The 20,388-nt window shown below is 43.7% G+C and overlaps 1 protein-coding gene and 1 non-coding gene across 3 annotated transcripts; one reads left to right on the top strand and one right to left on the bottom strand.

Annotated features, from left to right (window-relative positions):
* Positions 1–917: 917 nt before the first annotated feature.
* Positions 918–1,112, bottom strand: LOC125549789. The gene has a single exon (XR_007301508.1). It is a non-coding gene; the product is annotated as a U2 spliceosomal RNA (small nuclear RNA).
* Positions 1,113–1,407: 295 nt separating this feature from the next.
* Positions 1,408–8,953, top strand: LOC125545482 (probable thimet oligopeptidase). Of its 2 annotated transcripts, XM_048709430.1 has the most exons (20): positions 1,409–1,652; positions 1,913–2,034; positions 2,377–2,540; positions 3,198–3,288; positions 3,735–3,914; positions 4,145–4,222; positions 4,406–4,486; positions 4,963–5,055; positions 5,261–5,341; positions 5,442–5,604; positions 5,684–5,804; positions 6,385–6,457; positions 6,720–6,827; positions 7,026–7,123; positions 7,221–7,266; positions 7,635–7,731; positions 8,118–8,191; positions 8,264–8,368; positions 8,456–8,536; positions 8,621–8,953. In XM_048709430.1, the coding sequence occupies exons 1-20, from the start codon at positions 1,532–1,534 to the stop codon at positions 8,729–8,731; spliced, it is 2,088 nt and encodes a 695-aa protein (XP_048565387.1). In that variant the 5' UTR covers positions 1,409–1,531; the 3' UTR covers positions 8,732–8,953. The 2 variants fall into 2 exon arrangements, 1 of the variants encoding a protein (XP_048565387.1); XR_007300045.1 differs by lacking the exons at positions 8,456–8,536; positions 8,621–8,953 and having other exon boundaries at positions 1,408–1,652; positions 7,026–7,142; positions 8,264–8,369.
* Positions 8,954–20,388: the final 11,435 nt, after the last annotated feature.

The following is a 20,388-nucleotide window of genomic DNA, read 5'->3' as shown; positions in this document are numbered from 1 at the left end:
ATTGGAGAAACGAACAAAGAAACGATGAAAAAGAAGCACATGATAGATTTTTTTAGGGAGTGAGCAGACGATAGATGAGGCGTGCCCCATGCGGCTGCATGCTTGCGTGACTCGCGGACTCACGGTTTAGGCATGTGAATGATTTCTGGGCTCTTTCTTTTTGGGCCTTTTGTTTCATGTGAGGTGTATTTTATTTGTTGGGGTCAGCTAAGATATTTTATTGGGTTCACATCAAATAAATATGTACATATACATAAGTATTAGGCAAAATTCATTGGGTTCACTTGAACCCAATAGCTCTACGCTGGCTCCGCCGCTGATGGGGAGTGGTCAGTGGAGGGGGCTGCTTGTTTGCTGTTGCCGACCGATGAGAGTAGAGAGTTTTTTTGGAGTGGGTCCCATTTGTAATTAGGGGTCAGCTGCTAACGTGGTGGTATTGAGTCACCAGTCAATGCGGTCAAAAAACCAGGGGAATGCGAGCAGGGGGTCGAATCTTGGACGGGTTGCAAAGTCTAGGGTGCAAGATAACTTATTTTGAAGTTGATGGTTGATTCTTAAACCGAGTGGCAAGTTTAAAGTTGTAAATGGACTTTTCTCTTTTCTTAGAGTAAGCCATTGTATGAAACCAGAAGCAGTGCATGGGAGTTATATGTCAAGTTTGGGTTCACATGTTACCACTCTTAAAAAAAACGTTGTAGAGTAACCAATCTACCGACAAAGGGATCAACCCAGCTTCATGTTTGCTTGCTCTCCACACTGTCAAAAGCAGAAACATCAATCGGCGTTGCATTTCACGGAACCAAACAATCTGATACGCAAGATCACCCCAGCCGGGTTAACAGGACACACAAACCACGTAGTACGACGGCCGACCGCTTTACCGAAGCTGACTGGCTAGAAACATTGAATTAGCTTTGTTGGGGTGCGCCAGCCCGTGCTATAGTGCAAGACACGGCTGACAGCTGAGGGACCCAGTGGCAAGCCACTGTGGTGGACCCTTCCACATAAAAATAAATTTAATATCATTGTGAGGGTGTACCCCACATATCAGATATTAAACTGATAAGAACAGATACTACACTTGATCTTAGCCAAAAGGCCGAGAAAGGTATGAGCTGGAAGCGCTGTCCTGACCCTTCTATTTGTATCCTCAGCGCCCTCCCGTCCCTGGTCGCTCGGCGAGGTGGTACTAAACGAAACGAGCTGCTTGCTTGCTCGCCTCCCGCGCACGCGGAGCGCCTGCCTCTTGCGTGGGCCTCAACGATTTGGTTTCCACGACCGGGCCTGGCCTTTTAGCCGAGGCCTGCCTCGGTTCAGTCCACGCCGCCCAAAAGAAAAACGTTTAGTGAATCCAGCCGTCGACGCGGGATCCAACGGCCGCCTCGGTTGCCCTCGTGACCTCCGCTCGCTCGCGTCGGGGCCTCGCCCATTCCGCCACCGAAACGTCTCCCTCGCTCTCATCTCTTCCCTCGCTCAGCTGCTTCGCCCCCCTTCCTTCCCCAGAACCTTCTAGAAGCGGAGGCCCCGCCGGATGTCTCCCCGGAGGAAGGAGAGGCGCGTGGTGGCCGTGGCCGGCGCCGCGGCGGTCGTCGCCGTCGGCCTCAACCTCGCCTTCTCCGCCGTCGCCGCCCACCGCCGGAGGAAGCGGCAGGGTGAGCACCGCGAAAACCCTTGGGGATTTTGAATACGAGCTCGTGTGGTTGCTCTGGTGTTGCTCGAGCCGCGCAGAACTACGGTGGTTCTGTTCGATTGCACAGCAATGCAGCATATGTCTGTGTTTATTTCGCCATTTTGCTGTGCGAAATTGACGCCCGAGACTCGGGAAATTCTGCTTTGGGGAATTTGGCTCTTATAGTGACATGGACATTTACTGATGTGGTTTCTGAGTAGTTAATGTATTGGTTTTTTGCAGAGCTTCCAGGGTTTAATGCGCAGGTCAACCTCTCAGCAGCGGAGATCAAGAGATTGGCTAACCGGATTATTGCTAAGTCGAAGGAAACATATGATGCCGTGGCCGCAGTTCCCCTAGATAAGGTATGTATGCAATGCAACAATGTGATGCTACTGCATTTTTATCAGCAGGCTATTTTATGGCTAGGCGTTCATTTTTACCAGCAGCCTGCTTTATGGAATGCCACTTTAATGTCAAAGGCTTGGCATGGTTTTTTGTTTCCATTCCGTGCACAGAACCTGATCGTCGTACATGAGTAGGCATCATGTCGTTGTTGCGCCATGTCTCGTAGATACATAGGTGCCTATGCAGATAAAATAAAATAATAACCTAAATCTTTCTGGATGCAAGCTTGATATTCATACACTATCTACTCAAAAAACATCACCCTGTTATTGCTGGCTACATGATGTGTTTCATTGCAGGTCAACTTCGCTAATGCAATTGCACCGTTGGCAGAATTGGATGCTCAGCAGTTTCCTCTGGTTCAAGCTTGTGTGCTCCCAAGGATGGTGTCACCATCCGAAGATATATGCAGGGCCAGTGCTGACGCAGAGAAGCGATTGGATTCCCACTTTCTGCTGTGCAGGTGCATTGTTACTTAGTTTTATTATATCACTTGTTGGACATAATAACTCTGGTTCATTATACGTTTCCCAAACAGGCATTTATTTACTATTGAAAACATCGGGAAATTATGCAGCTGATAGAATTAGGTGGCCGTCATCTCCCCCCTGATGGGCTTAGACTCTAGATTTTGTGCCCCTGAAAGGTTTCTTTCTAGCTGTGCTGGCCTTCTGGGGTTCTTTTGATCTTGCATGATCAGTAGCAATGGTGGCTGGTTGGGGCTGTCGTGCCTCCCGGTCTGTAATGGTCGTGACTTTTATTTCCTGTTTGTAGTAGTGTCTTAAGACATATGGTTTTCTATAATGAAAATCGTAGAGGGTAGCCTCTTTTTTGCTCAAAAAAAACCTAGGAAATTATGCATGCTGGTTCTCAACCTGATGTCTATGAAGCGATGATACTCAAACTGTTTGCCCAGTTCAGTGAGCATCTCTAATATATAAATATCGTCCCAGTAGTCTAGTCCAGCCTTTTCGTCGTTGTATAAGTCATATGGTGATATATGAATAGAAATGAACATCCTTAAAAGAAACTGAATTCCCTGTTATTCACCTTTTTAATCCAACATATTACTGTTGAACCCCTAGTGTAAGAATCCTGTTATTTCCTGCAAGGTGACCAGGCAGCGTGAGGATGTGTACCGTGTTGTAAAGGCTTTCATGGAGAGAGGTGAAAGAATAGGTCCGGAAGCAACAAGATTTGTCCAGTGTCTGGTACAATATTTGTGACACTACATTTGAAACTAGCCTCATACATAATCTTGTGTTCTGAGTGGCATCTGCATATTTATATTTGTGGGATCATCTCCAAGACTCTGAATGATGTCTATCTTCTTGTTAGGATCAATTTGTCCATACTTTTCTGAGTATTGTTGATGGGCAGCTTATAATTTGAGTATTTTTGTTAGAGACTCATTGCATCTATTCATCTTATGTGCTGTTGCATCTACTCGATTTAATCTCTGCAATTATTGTTGGCACACAGGACTAATCTCAGTTCTTTGTTGATGTTAGATCAAAGCTGAAGTTAAATTATAGAACTGGCTAATTATGATTCCTTTTAAGGATAGAGACTATATAGTGCCTGCATACAGGCAGTGTGGCTAACTGCTTGACCCAGTTAGTATGCGATTGCTGACTTCCTCTCATTATGGTTACAGGTAAGAGAGTTTGAACGCAACGGAGCAAAACTAACTCAAGCCAAGAAGGAAGAAATGGAGAAGTTGAAATCTCTCATCGATGACTTAAATTTGAAGTATATTCAAAACATGAGTGATTTCACCAAATTTCTTCTATTAAGCGAGGAAGAGTTGGCTGGAATGCCTCCTGAGTTCTTAAAGGTGAGCTAGGGAAGTGAAAACTTTTCAGAGGGTTCAACATCATGCTTCATGCTTCCAACATTGTGCTTATACGAGTGCGCCTTTTCGAAGTATGACATGCAGACTTTGGGATGTTGAAATGATATGTTACCATTTTCTGTCTTCATGGTTGGACAGAAGTGTGAAGTGAAGACAAAGAACAGTCATGGTATTTCTCCCTGATTATGTTTAACTATTACTGTTTAACTCAGGATCTGGAAGAAACAGACGGAAAGCGCAAGGTTCTGTTGACAGGTTACTATGTCACTCCAATTCTTGAGCATTGCAAGGTCAGTTCCACATTTCTGCTTATCATGCACCTGTACATTTGGTTGGTGTCACTGTGACCAGTTACTTAGCGGCTTGTTGCTATATTCTGTGGCCTACTTATGTAGGGTTCTTTTGCACTAGAGCCATGTTTGTTCTATGCACTAGCTGCTAATTTTTTTCTTTGTTTCTGTACTGTTTCCAAGGTTGGCTCTACCAGGAAGCAGATCGCTGTTGCTTATGGCCAGAAAGGTGGAAAACAGAACGTAGCCATCCTAGAAAAATTGGTATCCCCATGTGTCCAACTGCATCTTTAACTTCATAAACTGGTACTCCCTCTGTAAACAAATATAAGAGCGTTTAGATCACTACTTTAGTGATCTAAACGCTCTTATATTTCTTTACGGAGGGAGTATCTTTTGATTACCAATTTCACTTCATCTCATAGGTCACAGCATCATTCAGTTCTACATGGCATTTCTTTATTGTCTTGGGCTGCATCGTTCTAGCTCTTTGAAATAGGAATTTCCTTATTTTCCTTTCGACATGTGGTAATTGCACTAGTTATGCTTGATTAGTTGATAGTGAGCTTCTTAGGCTATCCATGTGGGGAATGTGAAGGGGGGTGCTGATATCTAGACTTACTAAAAGTGCTTGAAATAACCATCGAATGATTGAAAATGGGTATAAATTCATCTATTGCGCATAATTTCATTGTAGACTGGAGCCATGGAACTGACAACTTACAGTTTTTTATATTCAGGTTCAGATAAGACACAGGCTTGCGAGATTGCTTGGGTACTCCAACTATTCTGATTTTGCTATTGAACCAAGGATGCCAATGACATCGAGGAAGGTTTGTGCTTTCTTGTTGTTTAATCTGCTTGAAAGTGTCCAGTTTTAGCTAACTGTGCCTAGTGAATGCATTCTTCCATGCCAAGTCTGAGCTACTACTGAGCTTGCCAACAAGATGGTGTTTTAGGCATTCCTTCTTATGTTCACTTGCATCTGTGTATGCCACCAAGTTAACCCCACATGTTCTAAAGGGTTTTCCGCTACAGGTGTTAGAATTTTTGGAGGAAATGTCAGAACAGTTAAGTGATCTAGCTAATAGAGAACTGACCGTACTCAAAGAACTTAAGGTTTGTACAAAGCTCTCTTTTTGGGTCTATTCTATTTTTGTCACTGATCATGCTCTTTTAATTAATCAGTTGAATCCTTTTCTCGGTCTTCTAATTTCAGATGAAGGAGGAAGGAAATGCTCAATTTGGCATGGAAGATTTATTATACTACATGAAAAGAGGCGAACAGCACAAGGTTGATCTTGACATTGGTGAAATTAAACGATATTTCCCTGTTAAGCTGGTCATATCAGGAATGCTGAAGATGTTCCAGGATCTATTTGGTAGGATTTTACCCATTAAACACTACAACACAACTATCCATTAAATATATGAGCACATTTCCCATGTTTTCTCTGGCAGCGCTACGATTTGAAGAAATTAAGGATGTGGAGGTTTGGCATGATACAGTTCGTCTCTTCTCTGTTTGGGATGCAAGTTCAAGTGATCTTTTGGGTTACTTTTTCCTTGATATGTTTTCCAGGTTTGTTTTCTATGCTTAGTGGTGGAGTCGTCAGTTGCGGAGTCACATTTAGAGGAATGTGCGTCAGTGATGAAGATTAGTGTTATCTTGGTTAATCAAAGACTAATATGTGCTAAATGCTTTCATTAAGCTTGCAGCTACACATTCTCACTGCGAGAGCCAAAATTAGTGGGTGTACATCTGTACACCCATATCTTGGTGTGGCTCCGCCCATGGGAGTCGTAATAAATTTAGTGGCCTCAGGATGCTATTTTATAAAGTTTAATTGAATACAAACACTGAAAGTTGGCCGGCAATTTCTCATTTTAGAAATATAGGGAAAGCTGGTTCCTATCTTATATATCTATTGCACGGTTTATCATAGATGTGCAACCAAGGGAGACCAATTGTCCTAGGTTTCAAACATACATTTTCAAGAGAAAAATTATCTCAACAAATGTAGATTGAAAGCCCATGAAAGAAATAATGAACTGATAACGCAGCATAAGACACACAAGTCAAAAGCACATGCACTTCCACATGAACTTGTCCAGCAAACAAGGTAATTTAATCACTAACTTGCCTTTTTTCCCCTTTACAGGGAAGGAAAATATGACCACACCTGTGTTGTGGCACTTCAGAATGGATACATGTGTTCTAATGGTTCACGTAAGGTAACTCAGAAAATCTGTATATTTGCTATTGTAATTTCAATGTGATTTTCTTGTTTGCTCACTTGTTTGAAAGGATTGTGAGTCAACCTTATAATGTTATTTTCTTACTGTGGCATAGTTAATTAAACACTTTGGGTAGTTGAACTGTTACAGGCTGGTTGTCTAATGATGCCTGAAATACCTATAATCAACGGAAAGTACACCTGGAGTCTATTCAAGGACGAATTATTTCATTATGTTAATTCAGTAATTTTTGTGACAGGTTCCGGTTGCAGTCTTATTGTCTCAATGCCCGAAAGAGTTTGATGGGAATTCAGCATTGCTACGGTTCCCTGAAGTTGTGAGGATATTTCATGAATTCAGTCACGTGGTAGACTAACCTCAAACTTTTCCTTGCATGTTTTTCCAGTCAAATTCTTAAACCAGAAATATTCAAATTGTCACAGTGACGTGTAATTTTCCCTTGAGAGTAGAAAGATGGCTCTGATCAATACCAGATTGACAATTTATCTACTCATATGTTCAATATTAAATAAAAGTCACTACTAATTGTTTCAATATCCTGCAGGTTCATCATATATCGAACAGGGCCACCTTTTCTAGATTTTCAAGTCTCCGTCTGGAGGGGGACTTTGCTGAAATTCCAAGCCTGTTACTCGAGAACTGGTTGGCATATTTCTTTTTCGTCAGTAACATGCCCACACTTCTGTATAATTTTGGAAGATGCCATTTCTTGCATGTAAACATAACATTGTGATCACAGGTGTTACGAGAGCATTTCCCTGAAAATGATGTCCGGCTTCTATCAGGTGATGAAGAACAGAAATGATGTTTTTGTACTGAAACTATCTTCAAACTCTATGTATTGCCAGGAACAAGAATGAAAATATAAAAGAACTGCTTCTAGTGTGTAACCTGTATGAAATATTAAGGAATCGAGTTATTCTAGGCAATGGAACTACAGCTACCGAATTCATAGATAAGAAACAACGTTTGCTTCTTGCATGACTCAAGAATCCTAATGTTAAAAAATAGCATATGAGCTGGTTGCTATGACTCTTTTTTTAAAAGGGGAATTTGATGACGAACCAAAAAAAATATACTTTAACAAGTTCTTGTTAATCTGTTGAAGCTTGTGCCAACTAGTACTTGAAGCCTTTTGTTCTCATCATTGTAGGACATCACAAAGTCTGTCACTACTGAAGCTTGCCAGTCACTGAAAAGAAGGCGTGACATGTTTGCTGGCCTGAAATTGAAGCAAGAGATCCTTTTGTGTGAGTCACTTTTTCATTCTATAAGCATGGGGAATGAGAATAATCGTCCTGAAAATACTTGTCTAGCTCAGATACTCCTACAAAATAGTGAGATGCCGATATATTTTGTTAATATCACGAGGACTTCTCTGACATTTCATTGTCCCTGTTACCTATCCTTCTTGAGTCGAGTAACAATATGTTCTAATTTTGCACCCATTAGGCATTCTGCTATTTGAACATCATAAATCCAGTCCAGTTTCCTTTTTTTCCCACCTATTCTCCGAAAAGTCAATATTTTCCCACCTAGTAGCCTTCTTGTTATTTTATTCATTACGACAAATATTATATACTGTAGGGTAGCCTTCTTGTTCACTAGTTTTGATCTGCACCTTTGGTTTTACCAGGCCTTGTTGATCAGATAATACATACAAGCGAGAATGTGGACATCGATGACTTGGTCAAAGATCTTCATCCCAAGGTACATTCTAAACGATTTCCATTCACTTTTATGTCACTTATGACCATGAGGGTGAAATGCTCCTTTTTAAAGGTAATGCTGGGGATACCTTTGTTGGAAGGGACCAGCCCAGCTTCATGCTTTCCGCGTATTGCTGTTGGCTATGACGCTGTGTGCTATAGTTACATATGGAGCGAGGTCTGAGCAAACACTACTCTAGAGGCCTGTTACTTCTCCATCATATGTTCTGGAATGATAGAGAGTGATATAAATTTGTGCATGCAGGTATTTGCTGCTGATCTATTCACAACGAAATTTAAAGACGACTTGCTAAATCAGCATGCAGGGTTGAGGTTTAGAAATAAGGTAGTAAATGAAATGATGCTCTTCTAGGCGTGTTATTTGATCGTATATTCATGTTGCTCATAAACGCTTTTGCATTCACTTCAGGTATTGGCTCCAGGAGGCTCGAAAGATCCTCTTGAGATCATAACTGACTACTTAGGAAGAGAACCGTCGCTGCAGCCTTTCATTCAGAGCAGAACAAGGAACGCTTTGTGAAAGATCGTGTAGCACTAGCCCATGAAGTTTGATTACCGTTGAGTTACTTTTTTTTTCCGGGATGAATGATTACCGTTGGTTTCAGAGTGACAGTTTGTTACTTGATTGCAGATCTGGTTAATGGTCAATGTAAATTTGTGCCAAGCTCTCTTGGAATAGTTATTTCCTGGCACTGACCTACTCAGGATTTCAACTTTGTGGCGTATAATACTTTTTAGTGTCTATCACTAGTTTTTTTCCCTTTGTTTTTTGCGGAGCTATCACTAGTTTCTTTATGTGGCAAGGGAGCGTGAACGATGAGCCTGGATTATGTTGGTGCATGAAGCATGTCTTAGCAGCTTTCACTTTAAAGCCTTGCAGCATCAAGGTGGATAGTTTGAAGGAAATGTGTAGCATGCACACAAGATAACTCTCATTTAAACAGACATGATTATAGGTTTTATCTTGTAATTTCAAATAAATTTATTGATATTTAAAGGCAAACCAGGTAGGAAGGAAATAGAGCAACATGGTTGTCAATGTTGGACGACATACATTATTCACGTGCTATGGCATGTCAACAGCTTTAGGCCATGTTCGGTTAATCCTCTTGCCACAGGGATTGAAGGGGGTTGAGGAGGTTTGAGAAGGATTTTGACTTGCAAAGGATTTAATCCCCTTCAATCCCTTTCAAACCCTGCCAAACTGAACAAGGCCTTAGGGTGATAATTCCTTTCAAGCATACCAAAAGGTCCTTTGTTAGTAGGGAATCAAATGCTGGAGAATTTATTTCTAATATATACTCAATTTCGGATCAACCTTGGCTAAGTCAATTTTCAGATAAATTTGTTATACTAATAGGCAGCAGATTCCGGATAAATTTGTTATACTGGTTGGCAATAGCAGATTATATGCTACTCCCTCCTTAGTGTCAAAAAATGTCTTACATTATGGGACAAAGGGAGTATATTGATTGTATGCCACAAAGGATGGCAAACAGGGAAGAAGGAAAAAAGATGATGATTTCTTTTCTGCTAGTCAGAAAAATAACATTTTTTGCATCCTTGTTAGTTGCGTTTTGCCAAATTATCCTTCGTAGAATTAAGAACCCCCCCCCCCCCCCCCCCCCCCCCCCCCCCCCCCCCACCCCACCCCAATGGGAAACAACATATGTGATTCTGAGGAAAGATAATATCCGCATGCATGGATTTGACTGAGAAGATATCCGAAGAGATAAACATCATGTTACTGTGTTAAGTCGATTGACATCAACCTATTTACTAAGTGAAGCTGCATAATCCACTAATCCTTGTCAATGCCCTACGAAACTGAATGTTCAACGGGCCCGCCCCAAGAACAGAAATGGTTGAGGCCCCTTTCCGTGGCACAATATGATAAAGGCTCGGGTGAAAAATTTAAAAATAAAACAAAGACTCGGGGTATTGAAGCACTATAGGAGTATATTCAAGCCAGTTGTCTCCTAAAAACTTGTAGTTCGATCATCGTCGACCGAGAAAAATCCTCTATTAAAGAACGTGCACTTGACCTTCATCAAGCCTTTTCAAAACAGGTGTTTTGCCAACACTTGAGACAACATCTTGGAATGAAGATGTTTGTTTCAGAGTAACTCCTGCCAAACACCTTCCTCTGTTAGCAACTTGTACAACCATTTACTGAGTAATCACTTGTTCTTAATTTTGAGGGTCTCAATCCCCAAACCCCTTAATCATTTGGCCTACACAAAATGTCACACTTGGCTATCTGTTACTTCCCTTTATGCTCGTCACATTGCCAAAAGAATATGGACATGTAGTAATCCAACCTTTTGAAACACCCTTTTTGGTATTTTGAAGGATGATACCATAAGTATAGATACACTTGTGAGAAGTGCATTGATAAGGACCGAACTTCCACCATGGGACATTAGCATGCCCTCTAACTGATAGGTTTTTTTGGTTGCCTTTGATGATCTTACACTCTTTATTGGTAAGTTTACGACGATGAATGGCATCCCAAGATAACTAGACGAAAGTGGGTCCAACTCACAACTAAATAGTTGCTTATATCAACTCTCTACTTCTTTGGCGCGTACAAAGCAAAAGATCTCTTAAAAATGGCGATGTCATTTGCGTATTAAAGAATTAACACACCACCATCCGCAAAATGTAGAATTAGGCCATCAGTCTGTCCATCCTCCTTAACCCTTACAACGAGGTCTGTGAGCATATCTGAACGACGTTGAAGAGAATTAGCGACATACGACCCCCTGTTGCAATCCCTTCCTAGTTTAAAATAATGACCGATGTCACTATTAAGTGTGACCCCAACACTGCCACCTTAGGCAAACCTCTCCACCGGCTGACGCGAACATAGCTAATCCCTTCACGTTAGGAGCTTGTTGCAAGAAAGGTCATTTCACACTATCACAAGCTTTATCAAAGTCCACTTTGTTGATAACTCCGTCAAGTTTCTTAGAGTGAAGCTCATGAATAGTTTTATGTACTACCTCCGTCCTGGCTTATTGGTCCTCTTTGTATTTATTGTTAAATTTTTACCATGGATTTAACTAACAAAATATCAATGCATGTCACAAAAAATTATACCATCATAACTATGTTTGCATTAACATTTTATTACCATCATAAACTATGTTCAAATATAAATCAAACAATATAATTTTTGGTGACATGCATTAATATTTTATTAGTTAAATTTATGGTCAAAATTTGGCACAAAATACGAAGGGGACCAGTAAATCAAGACGGAGGTAGTAAGAGCACCACTTCCCCTAGAACGTGTCGTCTTGGCATGAAAGCCGTTCGTGTCTAAATTACAATTCTGGTATAGGTGCTAACTACCAGTGTTGTAATTTGTTGTGCTACATTGGCAGAGGAGTTCTAGCAAGCTCTCCACCCCCGCCCCGCGCCGTGATGTCTCCTACACAACCTTCTTCTTGTAGACGTTGTTGGTGTTGGAAATATGCCCTAGAGGCAATAATAAAATGGTTATTATTATATTTCCTTGTTCATGATAATTGTCTATTGTTCATGCTATAATTATGTTATCCGGAAATCGTAATACATGTGTGAATATATAGACCACAACATGTCCCTAGTGAGCCTCTAGTTAACTAGCTCGTTGATCAACAGATAGTCATGGTTTCCTGACTATGGACATTAGATGTCATTGATAATGGGATCACATCATTAGAAGAATGATGTGATGGACAAGACCCAATCTTAAGCATAGCATAAGATCGTGTAGTTCGTCTGCTAGAGCTTTTCTAATGTCAAGTATCTTTTCCTTAGACCATGAGATTGTGCAACTCCCGGATACTATAGGAATACTTTGGGTGTGCCAAACGTCACAACGTAACTGGGTGACTATAAAGGTGCACTACGGGTATCTCCAAAAGTGTCTGTTGGGTTGGCACAAATCGAGACTGGGATTTGTCACTCCGCATGACGGAGAGGTATCTCTGGGCCCACTTGGTAAAACATCATCGTAATGAGCTCAATGTGACTAAGGGTTGGTCACGGGATGATGTGTTACGGAACGAGTAAAGTGACTTGCCGGTAACGAGATTGAACGAGGTATTGGAATACCGACGATCGAATCTCGGGCAAGTAACGTACCGATTGACAAAGGGAATTGAATACAGGATTGATTGAATCCTCGACATCGTGGTTCATCCGATGAGATCATCATGGAATATGTGGGAGCCAACATGGGTATCCAGATCCCGTTGTTGGCTATTGGCCGGAGAGTCGTATAGGTCATGTCTGCATGGTTCCCGAACCCATAGGGTCTACACACTTAATGTTCGGTGACGCTAGGGTTGTAGAGATATTAGTATGCGGTAACCCAAAAGTTGTTCGGAGTCCCTGATGAGATCCTGGACATCGCGAGGAGTTCCGGAATGGTTCGGAGGTAAAGATTTGTATATAGGAAGTCCAGTTTCGGCCACCGGGAAGGTTTCGGGGGTCACCGGTATTGTACCGGGACCACCGGAAGGGTCCCAGGGGTCCACCGGGTGGGGCCACCTATCCCGGAGGGCCCCATGGGCTGAAGTGGGAAGGGAACCAGCCTCTGGTGGGCTGGTGCGCCCCCCATGGGTCTCCTCCTGCGCCTAGGGTTAGAAACCCTAGGGGTGGGGGGCGCCTCCACCTGGCTAGGGGGCCAAGCCACCCCCTTGGCCGCCGCCCCCCCATCTAGATGGGATCTAGAGGGGCCGACGCCCCCCTGGCCCCTATATATAGTGGAGGGGAGGGAGGGCAGCCGCACCCAAGTCCCTGGCGCCTCCCTCTCCCCCCGTGACACCTCTCCCTCTCGTTGGTGCTTGGCGAAGCCCTGCCGAGATCCCGCTACTTCCACCACCACGCCGTCGTGCTGCTGGATCTCCATCAACCTCTCCTCTCCCCTTACTGGATCAAGAAGGAGGAGACGTCTCTCCCAACCGTACGTGTGTTCAATGCGGAGGTGCCGTCCGTTCGGCGCTCGGTCATCGGTGATTTGGATCACGATGAGTACGACTCCATCAACCTTGTTCTCTTGAACGCTTCCGCTCGCGATCTACAAGGGTATGTAGATGCACTCCCCTCTCCCTCGTTGCTAGATGACTCCATAGATTGATCTTGGTGATGCGTAGAAAATTTTAAAATTCTGCTACGTTCCCCAACAGTGGCATCATGAGCTAGGTCTATGCGTAGTTTCTATGCACGAGTAGAACACAAGTTGTTGTGGGCGTTGATTTTGTCAATTTACTTGCCGTTACTAGTCTTATCTTGATTCGGCGGCATCGTGGGATGAAGCGGCCCGGACCTACCTTACACGTACGCTTACGTGAGACTGGTTCCACCGACTGATATGCACTAGTTGCATAAGGTGGCTAGTGGGTGTCTGTCTCTCCCACTTTAGTCGGATCGGATTCGATGAAAAGGGTCCTTATGAAGGGTAAATAGAAATTGGCATATCACGTTGTGGTTTTGGCGTAGGTAAGAAACGTTCTTGCTAGAAACCTATAGCAGCCACGTAAAACTTGCAACAACAATTAGAGGACGTCTAACTTGTTTTTGCAGCATATGCCGTGTGATGTGATATGGCCAAAAGGATGTGATGAATGATATATGTGATGTATGAGATTGATCATGTTCTTGTAATAGGAATCACGACTTGCATGTCGATGAGTATGACAACCGGCAGGAGCCATAGGAGTTGTCTTAATTTATTTATGACATGCGTGTCAACATAAACGTCATGTAATTACTTTACTTTATCGCTAACTGTTAGCCATAGTAGTAGAAGTAATAGTTGAAGAGACAACTTCATGAAGACACGATGATGGAGATCATGATGATGGAGATCATGGTGTCATGCCGGTGACGACGATGATCGTGGCGCCCCGAAGATGGAGATCAAAAGGAGCAAAATGATATTGGCCATATCATGTCACTATTTGACTACATGTGATGTTTATCATGTTTTACATCTTATTTGCTTAGAACGACGGTAGCATAAATAAGATGATCCCTCGCAATAATTTCAAGAAAGTGTTCCCCCTAACTGTGCACCGTTACTAAGGTCCGTTGTTCCGAAGCACCACGTGATGATCGGGTGTGATAGGTTCTAACGTTCACATACAACGGGTGTAAGCCAGATTTACACACGCAATACACTTAGGTTGACTTGACGAGCCTAGCATGTACATACATGGCCTCGGAACACGGAAGACCGAAAGGTCGAACATGAGTCGTATAGAAGATTCGATCAACATGAAAATGTTCACCGATGATGTCTAGTCCGTCTCACGTGATGATCGGACACGGCCTAGTTGACTCGGATCATGTATCACTTAGATGACTAGAGGGATGTCTATCCGAGTGGGAGTTCATTAATAATTTGATTAGATGAACTTAATTATCATGAACATAGTCTAAAATCTTTGCAATATGTCTTGTAGATCAAATGGCCCATGCTAATGTTGCCCTCAATTTCAACGCGTTCCTAGAGAAAACCAAGCTGAAAGACGATGGCAGCAACTACACGGACTGGGTCCGTAACCTGAGGATTATCATCATAGCTGCCAGGAAAGCATATGTCCTTGATGCACCGCTAGGTGAAGCACCTGTTTTCCCTGCAGAACAAGATGTTATGAACGCTTGGCAGACACGTAGTGATGATTACTCCCTGGTTCAGTGCAGCATGCTTTACAGCTTAGAACCGGGGCTCCAAAAGCGTTTTGAGCAACACGGAGCATATGAGATGTTCCAAGAGCTGAAAATGGTTTTCCAAGCTCACGCCCGGGTCGAGAGATATGAAGTCTCCGACAAGTTCTACAGTTGTAAGATGGAGGAGAACAGTTCTATCAGCGAGCACATACTCAAAATGTCTAGGATGCATAACCGCTTGTCTCAGCTAGGAGTTAATCTCCCGGATGATGTGGTCGTTGACAGAATCCTTCAGTCGCTCCCACCTAGCTACAAGAGCTTTGTGATGAACTTCAATATGCAGGGGATGGAAAAGACCATTCCCGAGGTATATTCAATGCTGAAATCAGCGGAGGTGGAAATCAAAAAAGGAACATCAAGTGTTGATGGTGAATAAAACCACTAAGTTCAAGAAAGGCAAGGGTAAAAAGAACTTCAAGAAGGACGGCAAGGGAGTTGCCGCACCCGGTAAGCAAGCTGCCGGGAAGAAGTCAAAGAATGGACCCAAGCCTGAGACTGAGTGCTTTTATTGCAAGGGAAACGGTCACGGGAAGCGGAACTGCCCCAAGTACTTAGCGGAAAAGAAGGCCGGCAATACCAAAGGTATATGTGATATACATGTTATTGATGTGTACCTTACCAACGCTCATAGTAGCTCCTGGGTATTTGATACCGGTGCAGTTGCTCATATTTGTAACTCAAAACAGGAACTGCGGAATAAACGGAGACTGTGAAGGACGAGGTGACGATGCGCGTCGGGAATGGTTCCAAGGTCGATGTGATCGCCGTCGGCACGCTACCTCTGCATTTACCTACAAGATTAGTTTTAAACCTCAATAATTGTTATTTAGTACCAGCTTTGAGCATGAACATTGTATCTGGATCTCGTTTAATGCGAGATGGCTAGTCATTTAAATCTGAGAATAATGGTTGTTCTATTTATATGAGAGACGTGTTTTATGGTCATGCCCCGCTGGTCCATGGTTTATTCTTATTTAATCTCGAACGTGATGTTACACACATTCATAGTGTGAATGCCAAAAGATGTAAGGTTGATAATGATAGTCCCACATACTTGTGGCACTGCCGCCTTGGTCACATTGGTGTCAAACGCATGAAGAAACTCCATGCAGATGGACTTTTGGAGTCTCTTGATTATGAATCATTTGACACGTGCGAACCATGCCTCATGGGTAAAATGACCAAGACTCCGTTCTCCGGAACAATGGAGCGAGCAACCAACTTATTGGAAATCATACATACTGATGTGTGCGGTCCAATGAGCGTTGAGGCTCGCGGTGGCTATCGTTATGTCCTCACCCTCACTGATGACTTAAGTAGATATGGGTATGTCTACTTAATGAAACACAAGTCTGAGACCTTTGAAAAGTTCAAGGAATTTCAGAGTGAGTTTGAGAATCAACGTGACAGGAAAATCAAGTTCTTACGATCAGATCATGGGGGAGAATATTTGAGTCACGAATTTGGCACGCACTTAAGGAAATGTGGAATAGTTTCACAACTCACGCCGCCTGGAACACCACAGCGTAATGGTGTGTCCGAACGTCGTAATCGCACCCTATTGGATATGGTACGATCTATGATGTCTCTTACCGATCTACCGCTATCATTTTGGGGTTATGCTATAGAGACTGCCGCATTCACTTTAAATAGGGCTCCGTCGAAATCCGTTGAGACGACACCATATGAATTGTGGTTTGGCAAGAAACCTAAGCTGTCGTTTCTGAAAGTTTGGGGATGCGATGCTTATGTCAAGAAACTTCAACCTGAAAAGCTCGAACCCAAATCGGAAAAATGCGTCTTCATAGGATACCCTAAAGAAACTATTGGGTATACCTTCTATCTTAGATCTGAAGGCAAGACCTTTGTTGCCAAGAATGGATCCTTTCTAGAGAAAGAGTTTCTCTCGAAAGAAGTAAGTGGGAGGAAAGTAGAACTTGATGAAGTATTGCCTCTTGAACCGGAGAGTGGCGCGGCTCAAGAAATTGTTCCTGAGGTGTCTGCACCGACTAGGGAGGAAGTTAATGATGGTGATCATGAACCTTCAGATCAAGTTGCTACTAAACTTCGAAGGTCCACAAGGACACGTTCCGCACCAGAGTGGTACGGCAACCCTGTCCTGGAAATCATGTTGTTAGACAATGGTGAACCTTCGAACTATGAAGAAGCGATGGCGGGCCCAGATTCCGACAAATGGCTAGAAGCCATGAAATCCGAGATAGGATCCATGTATGAAAACGAAGTATGGACTTTGACTGACTTGCCCGATGATCTGCGAGCCATAGAAAATAAATGGATCTTTAAGAAGAAGACAGACGCGGATGGTAATGTGACCATCTATAAGGCTCGGCTTGTCGCTAAGGGTTATCAACAAGTTCAAGGGGTTGACTACGATGAGACTTTCTCACCCGTAGCGAAGCTGAAGTCCGTCCGAATCATGTTAGCAATTGCCGCATTCTATGATTATGAGATATGGCAAATGGACGTCAAAATGGCATTCCTTAATGGTTTCCTTAAGGAAGAATTGTATATGATGCAGCCGGAAGGTTTTGTCGATCCTAAGAATGCTGACAAGGTGTGCAAGCTCCAACGCTCAATCTATGGGCTGGTGCAAGCATCTGGAGTTGGAACATTCGTTTTGATGAGATGATCAAAGCGTTTGGGTTTACGCAGACTTATGGAGAAGCCTGCGTTTACAAGAAAGTGAGTGGGAGCTCTGTAGCATTTCTCATATTGTATGTGGATGACATACTGTTGATGGGAAATGATATAGAATTCTTGGAAAGCATAAAGGCCTACTTGAACAAGTGTTTTTCAATGAAGGAGCTTGGAGAAGCTGCTTATATATTAGGCATCAAGATCTATAGAGATAGGTCGAGACGCCTCATTGGTCTTTCACAAAGTACATACCTTGACAAGATATTGAAGAAGTTCAATATGGATCAGTCCAAGAAGGGGTTCTTGCCTGTATTACAAGGTATGAGATTGAGCACAGCTCAATGTCCGACCACGGTAGAAGATAGAGAAAAGATGAGTGTCGTCCCCTATGCCTCGGCCATAGGGTCTATCATGTATGCCATGCTGTGTACCAGGCCTGATGTAAAACTTGCCGTAAGTTTGTTAGGAAGGTACCAAAGTAATCCTGGCATGGAACACTGGACAGCGGTCAAGAATATCCTGAAGTACCTGAAAAGGACTAAGGATATGTTTCTCGTCTATGGAGGTGACGAAGAGCTCGTCGTAAAGGGTTACGTCGATGCTAGCTTCGACACAGATCTGGATGACTCTAAGTCACAAACCGGATACATGTATATTTTGAATGGTGGGGTAGTCAGCTGGTGCAGTTGCAAGCAAAGCGTCGTGGCGGGATCTACATGTGAAGCGGAGTACATGGCAGCCTCGGAGGCAGCACAAGAAGCAATCTGGGTGAAGGAGTTCATTACCGACCTAGGAGTTATTCCCAATGCGTCGGGCCCGATGACTCTCTTCTGTTACAACACTGGAGCTATTGCCCTTGCTAAGGAGCCCAGGTTTCACAGGAAGACCAGACATATCAAGCGTCGCTTCAACTCCATTCGTGAAAATGTTCAAAATGGAGACATAGATATTTGCAAAGTGCATACGGACCTGAATGTCGCAGATCCGTTGACTAAACCTCTTCCTCGAGCAAAACATGATCAACACCAGAACTCTATGGGTGTTCGATTCATCACAATGTAACTAGATTATTGACTCTAGTGCAAGTGGGAGACTGTTGGAAATATGCCCTAGAGGCAATAATAAAATGGTTATTATTATATTTCCTTGTTCATGATAATTGTCTATTGTTCATGCTATAATTGTGTTATCCGGAAATCGTAATACATGTGTGAATATATAGACCACAACATGTCCCTAGTGAGCCTCTAGTTGACTAGCTCGTTGATCAACAGATAGTCATGGTTTCCTGACTATGGACATTAGATGTCATTGATAACGGGATCACATCATTAGAAGAATGATGTGATGGACAAGACCCAATCTTAAGCATAGCACAAGATCATGTAGTTCGTCTACTAGAGCTTTTCTAATGTCAAGTATCTTTTCCTTAGACCATGAGATTGTGCAACTCCCGGATACTAATACTTTGGGTGTGCCAAACGTCACAACGTAACTGGGTGACTATAAAGGTGCACTACGGGTATCTCCGAAAGTGTCTGTTGGGTTGGCACGAATCGAGACTGGGATTTGTCACTCCGCATGACGGAGAGGTATCTCTGGGCCCACTCGGTAAAACATCATCGTAATGAGCTCAATGTGACTAAGGGTTGGTCACGGGATGATGTGTTTACTGGAACGAGTAAAGTGACTTGCCGGTAACGAGATTGAACGAGGTATTGGAATACCGACGATCGAATCTCGGGAGAGTAACGTACCGATTGACAAAGGGAATTGAATACAAGATTGATTGAATCCTCGACATCATGGTTCATCCGATGAGATCATCATGGAATATGTGGGAGCCAACATGGGTATCCAGATCCCGCTGTTGGTTATTGGCCGGAGAGTTGTCTCGGTCATGTCTGCATGGTTCCCGAACCCGTAGGGTCTACACACTTAAGGTTCGATGACGCTAGGGTTGTAGAGATATTAGTATGCGGTAACCTGAAAGTTTTTCAGAGTCCCGGATGAGATCCTGGACGTCACAATGAGTTCCGGAATGGTCCGGAGGTAAAGATTTATATATAGGAAGTCCAGTTTTGGCCACTGGGAAAGTTTCGGGGGTCACCGGTATTGTGCCGGGACCACCGGAAGGGTCCCGGGGGTCCACCGGGTGGGGCCACCTACCCCGAAGGGCCTCATGGGCTGAAGTGGGAAGGGATCCAGCCCCTGGTGGGCTGGTGCGCCCCCTTGGGCCTCCCTTGGGCCTAGGGATGGAAACCCTAAGGGGGTGGGGGCGCCTCCACCTGCCTTGGGGGCCAAGCCACCCCTAGGCCGCCGCCCCCTCCCCTTAGATGGGATCTGTAGGGGCCGGCGCCCCCAGGCCCCCCTATATATAGTGGAGGGGAGGGAGGGCATCCGCACCCAACTCCCTGGCACCTCCCTCCCTCCCGTGACACCTCCTCCTCCCCGCTTGCGCTTGGCGAAGCCCTGCCGGGATCCCGCTACTTCCACCACCACGCCGTCGTGCTGCTGGATCTCCATCAACCTCTCCTTCCCTTGCTGGATCAAGAAGGAGGAGACGTCTCTCCCAACCGTACGTGTGTTGAACGAGGAGGTGCTGTCCGTTCGGCACTCAGTCATCGGTGATTTGGATCACGACGAGTACGACTCCATCAACCCCGTTCTCTTGAACGCTTCCGCTCGTGATCTACAAGGGTATGTAGATGCACTCCCCTCTCCCTCATTGCTAGATGACTCCATAGATTGATCTTGGTGATGCGTAGAAAATTTTAAAATTCTGCTACGTTC

Source organism: Triticum urartu, chromosome 3, assembly GCF_003073215.2.
Source record: "Triticum urartu cultivar G1812 chromosome 3, Tu2.1, whole genome shotgun sequence".
Classification (NCBI taxonomy): domain Eukaryota; kingdom Viridiplantae; phylum Streptophyta; class Magnoliopsida; order Poales; family Poaceae; genus Triticum; species Triticum urartu.
The sequence above is the reverse complement of the archived record's forward strand: the minus strand, read 5'-3'. Positions and strand labels throughout refer to the sequence as shown.

What these genes read in the sequence shown, in the direction of transcription:
- LOC125545482 (XM_048709430.1), top strand. Translation starts at nt 1,532, where the DNA reads ATGTCTCCCCGGAGGAAGGAGAGGCGCGTGGTGGCCGTGGCCGGCGCC. An exon ending in TGCCTCCTGAGTTCTTAAAG is followed by an intron (nt 3,915 to 4,144) that starts GTGAGCTAGGGA and finishes TGTTTAACTCAG; the next exon opens with GATCTGGAAGAAACAGACGG. An exon ending in TGCCAATGACATCGAGGAAG is followed by an intron (nt 5,056 to 5,260) that starts GTTTGTGCTTTC and finishes TTTCCGCTACAG; the next exon opens with GTGTTAGAATTTTTGGAGGA.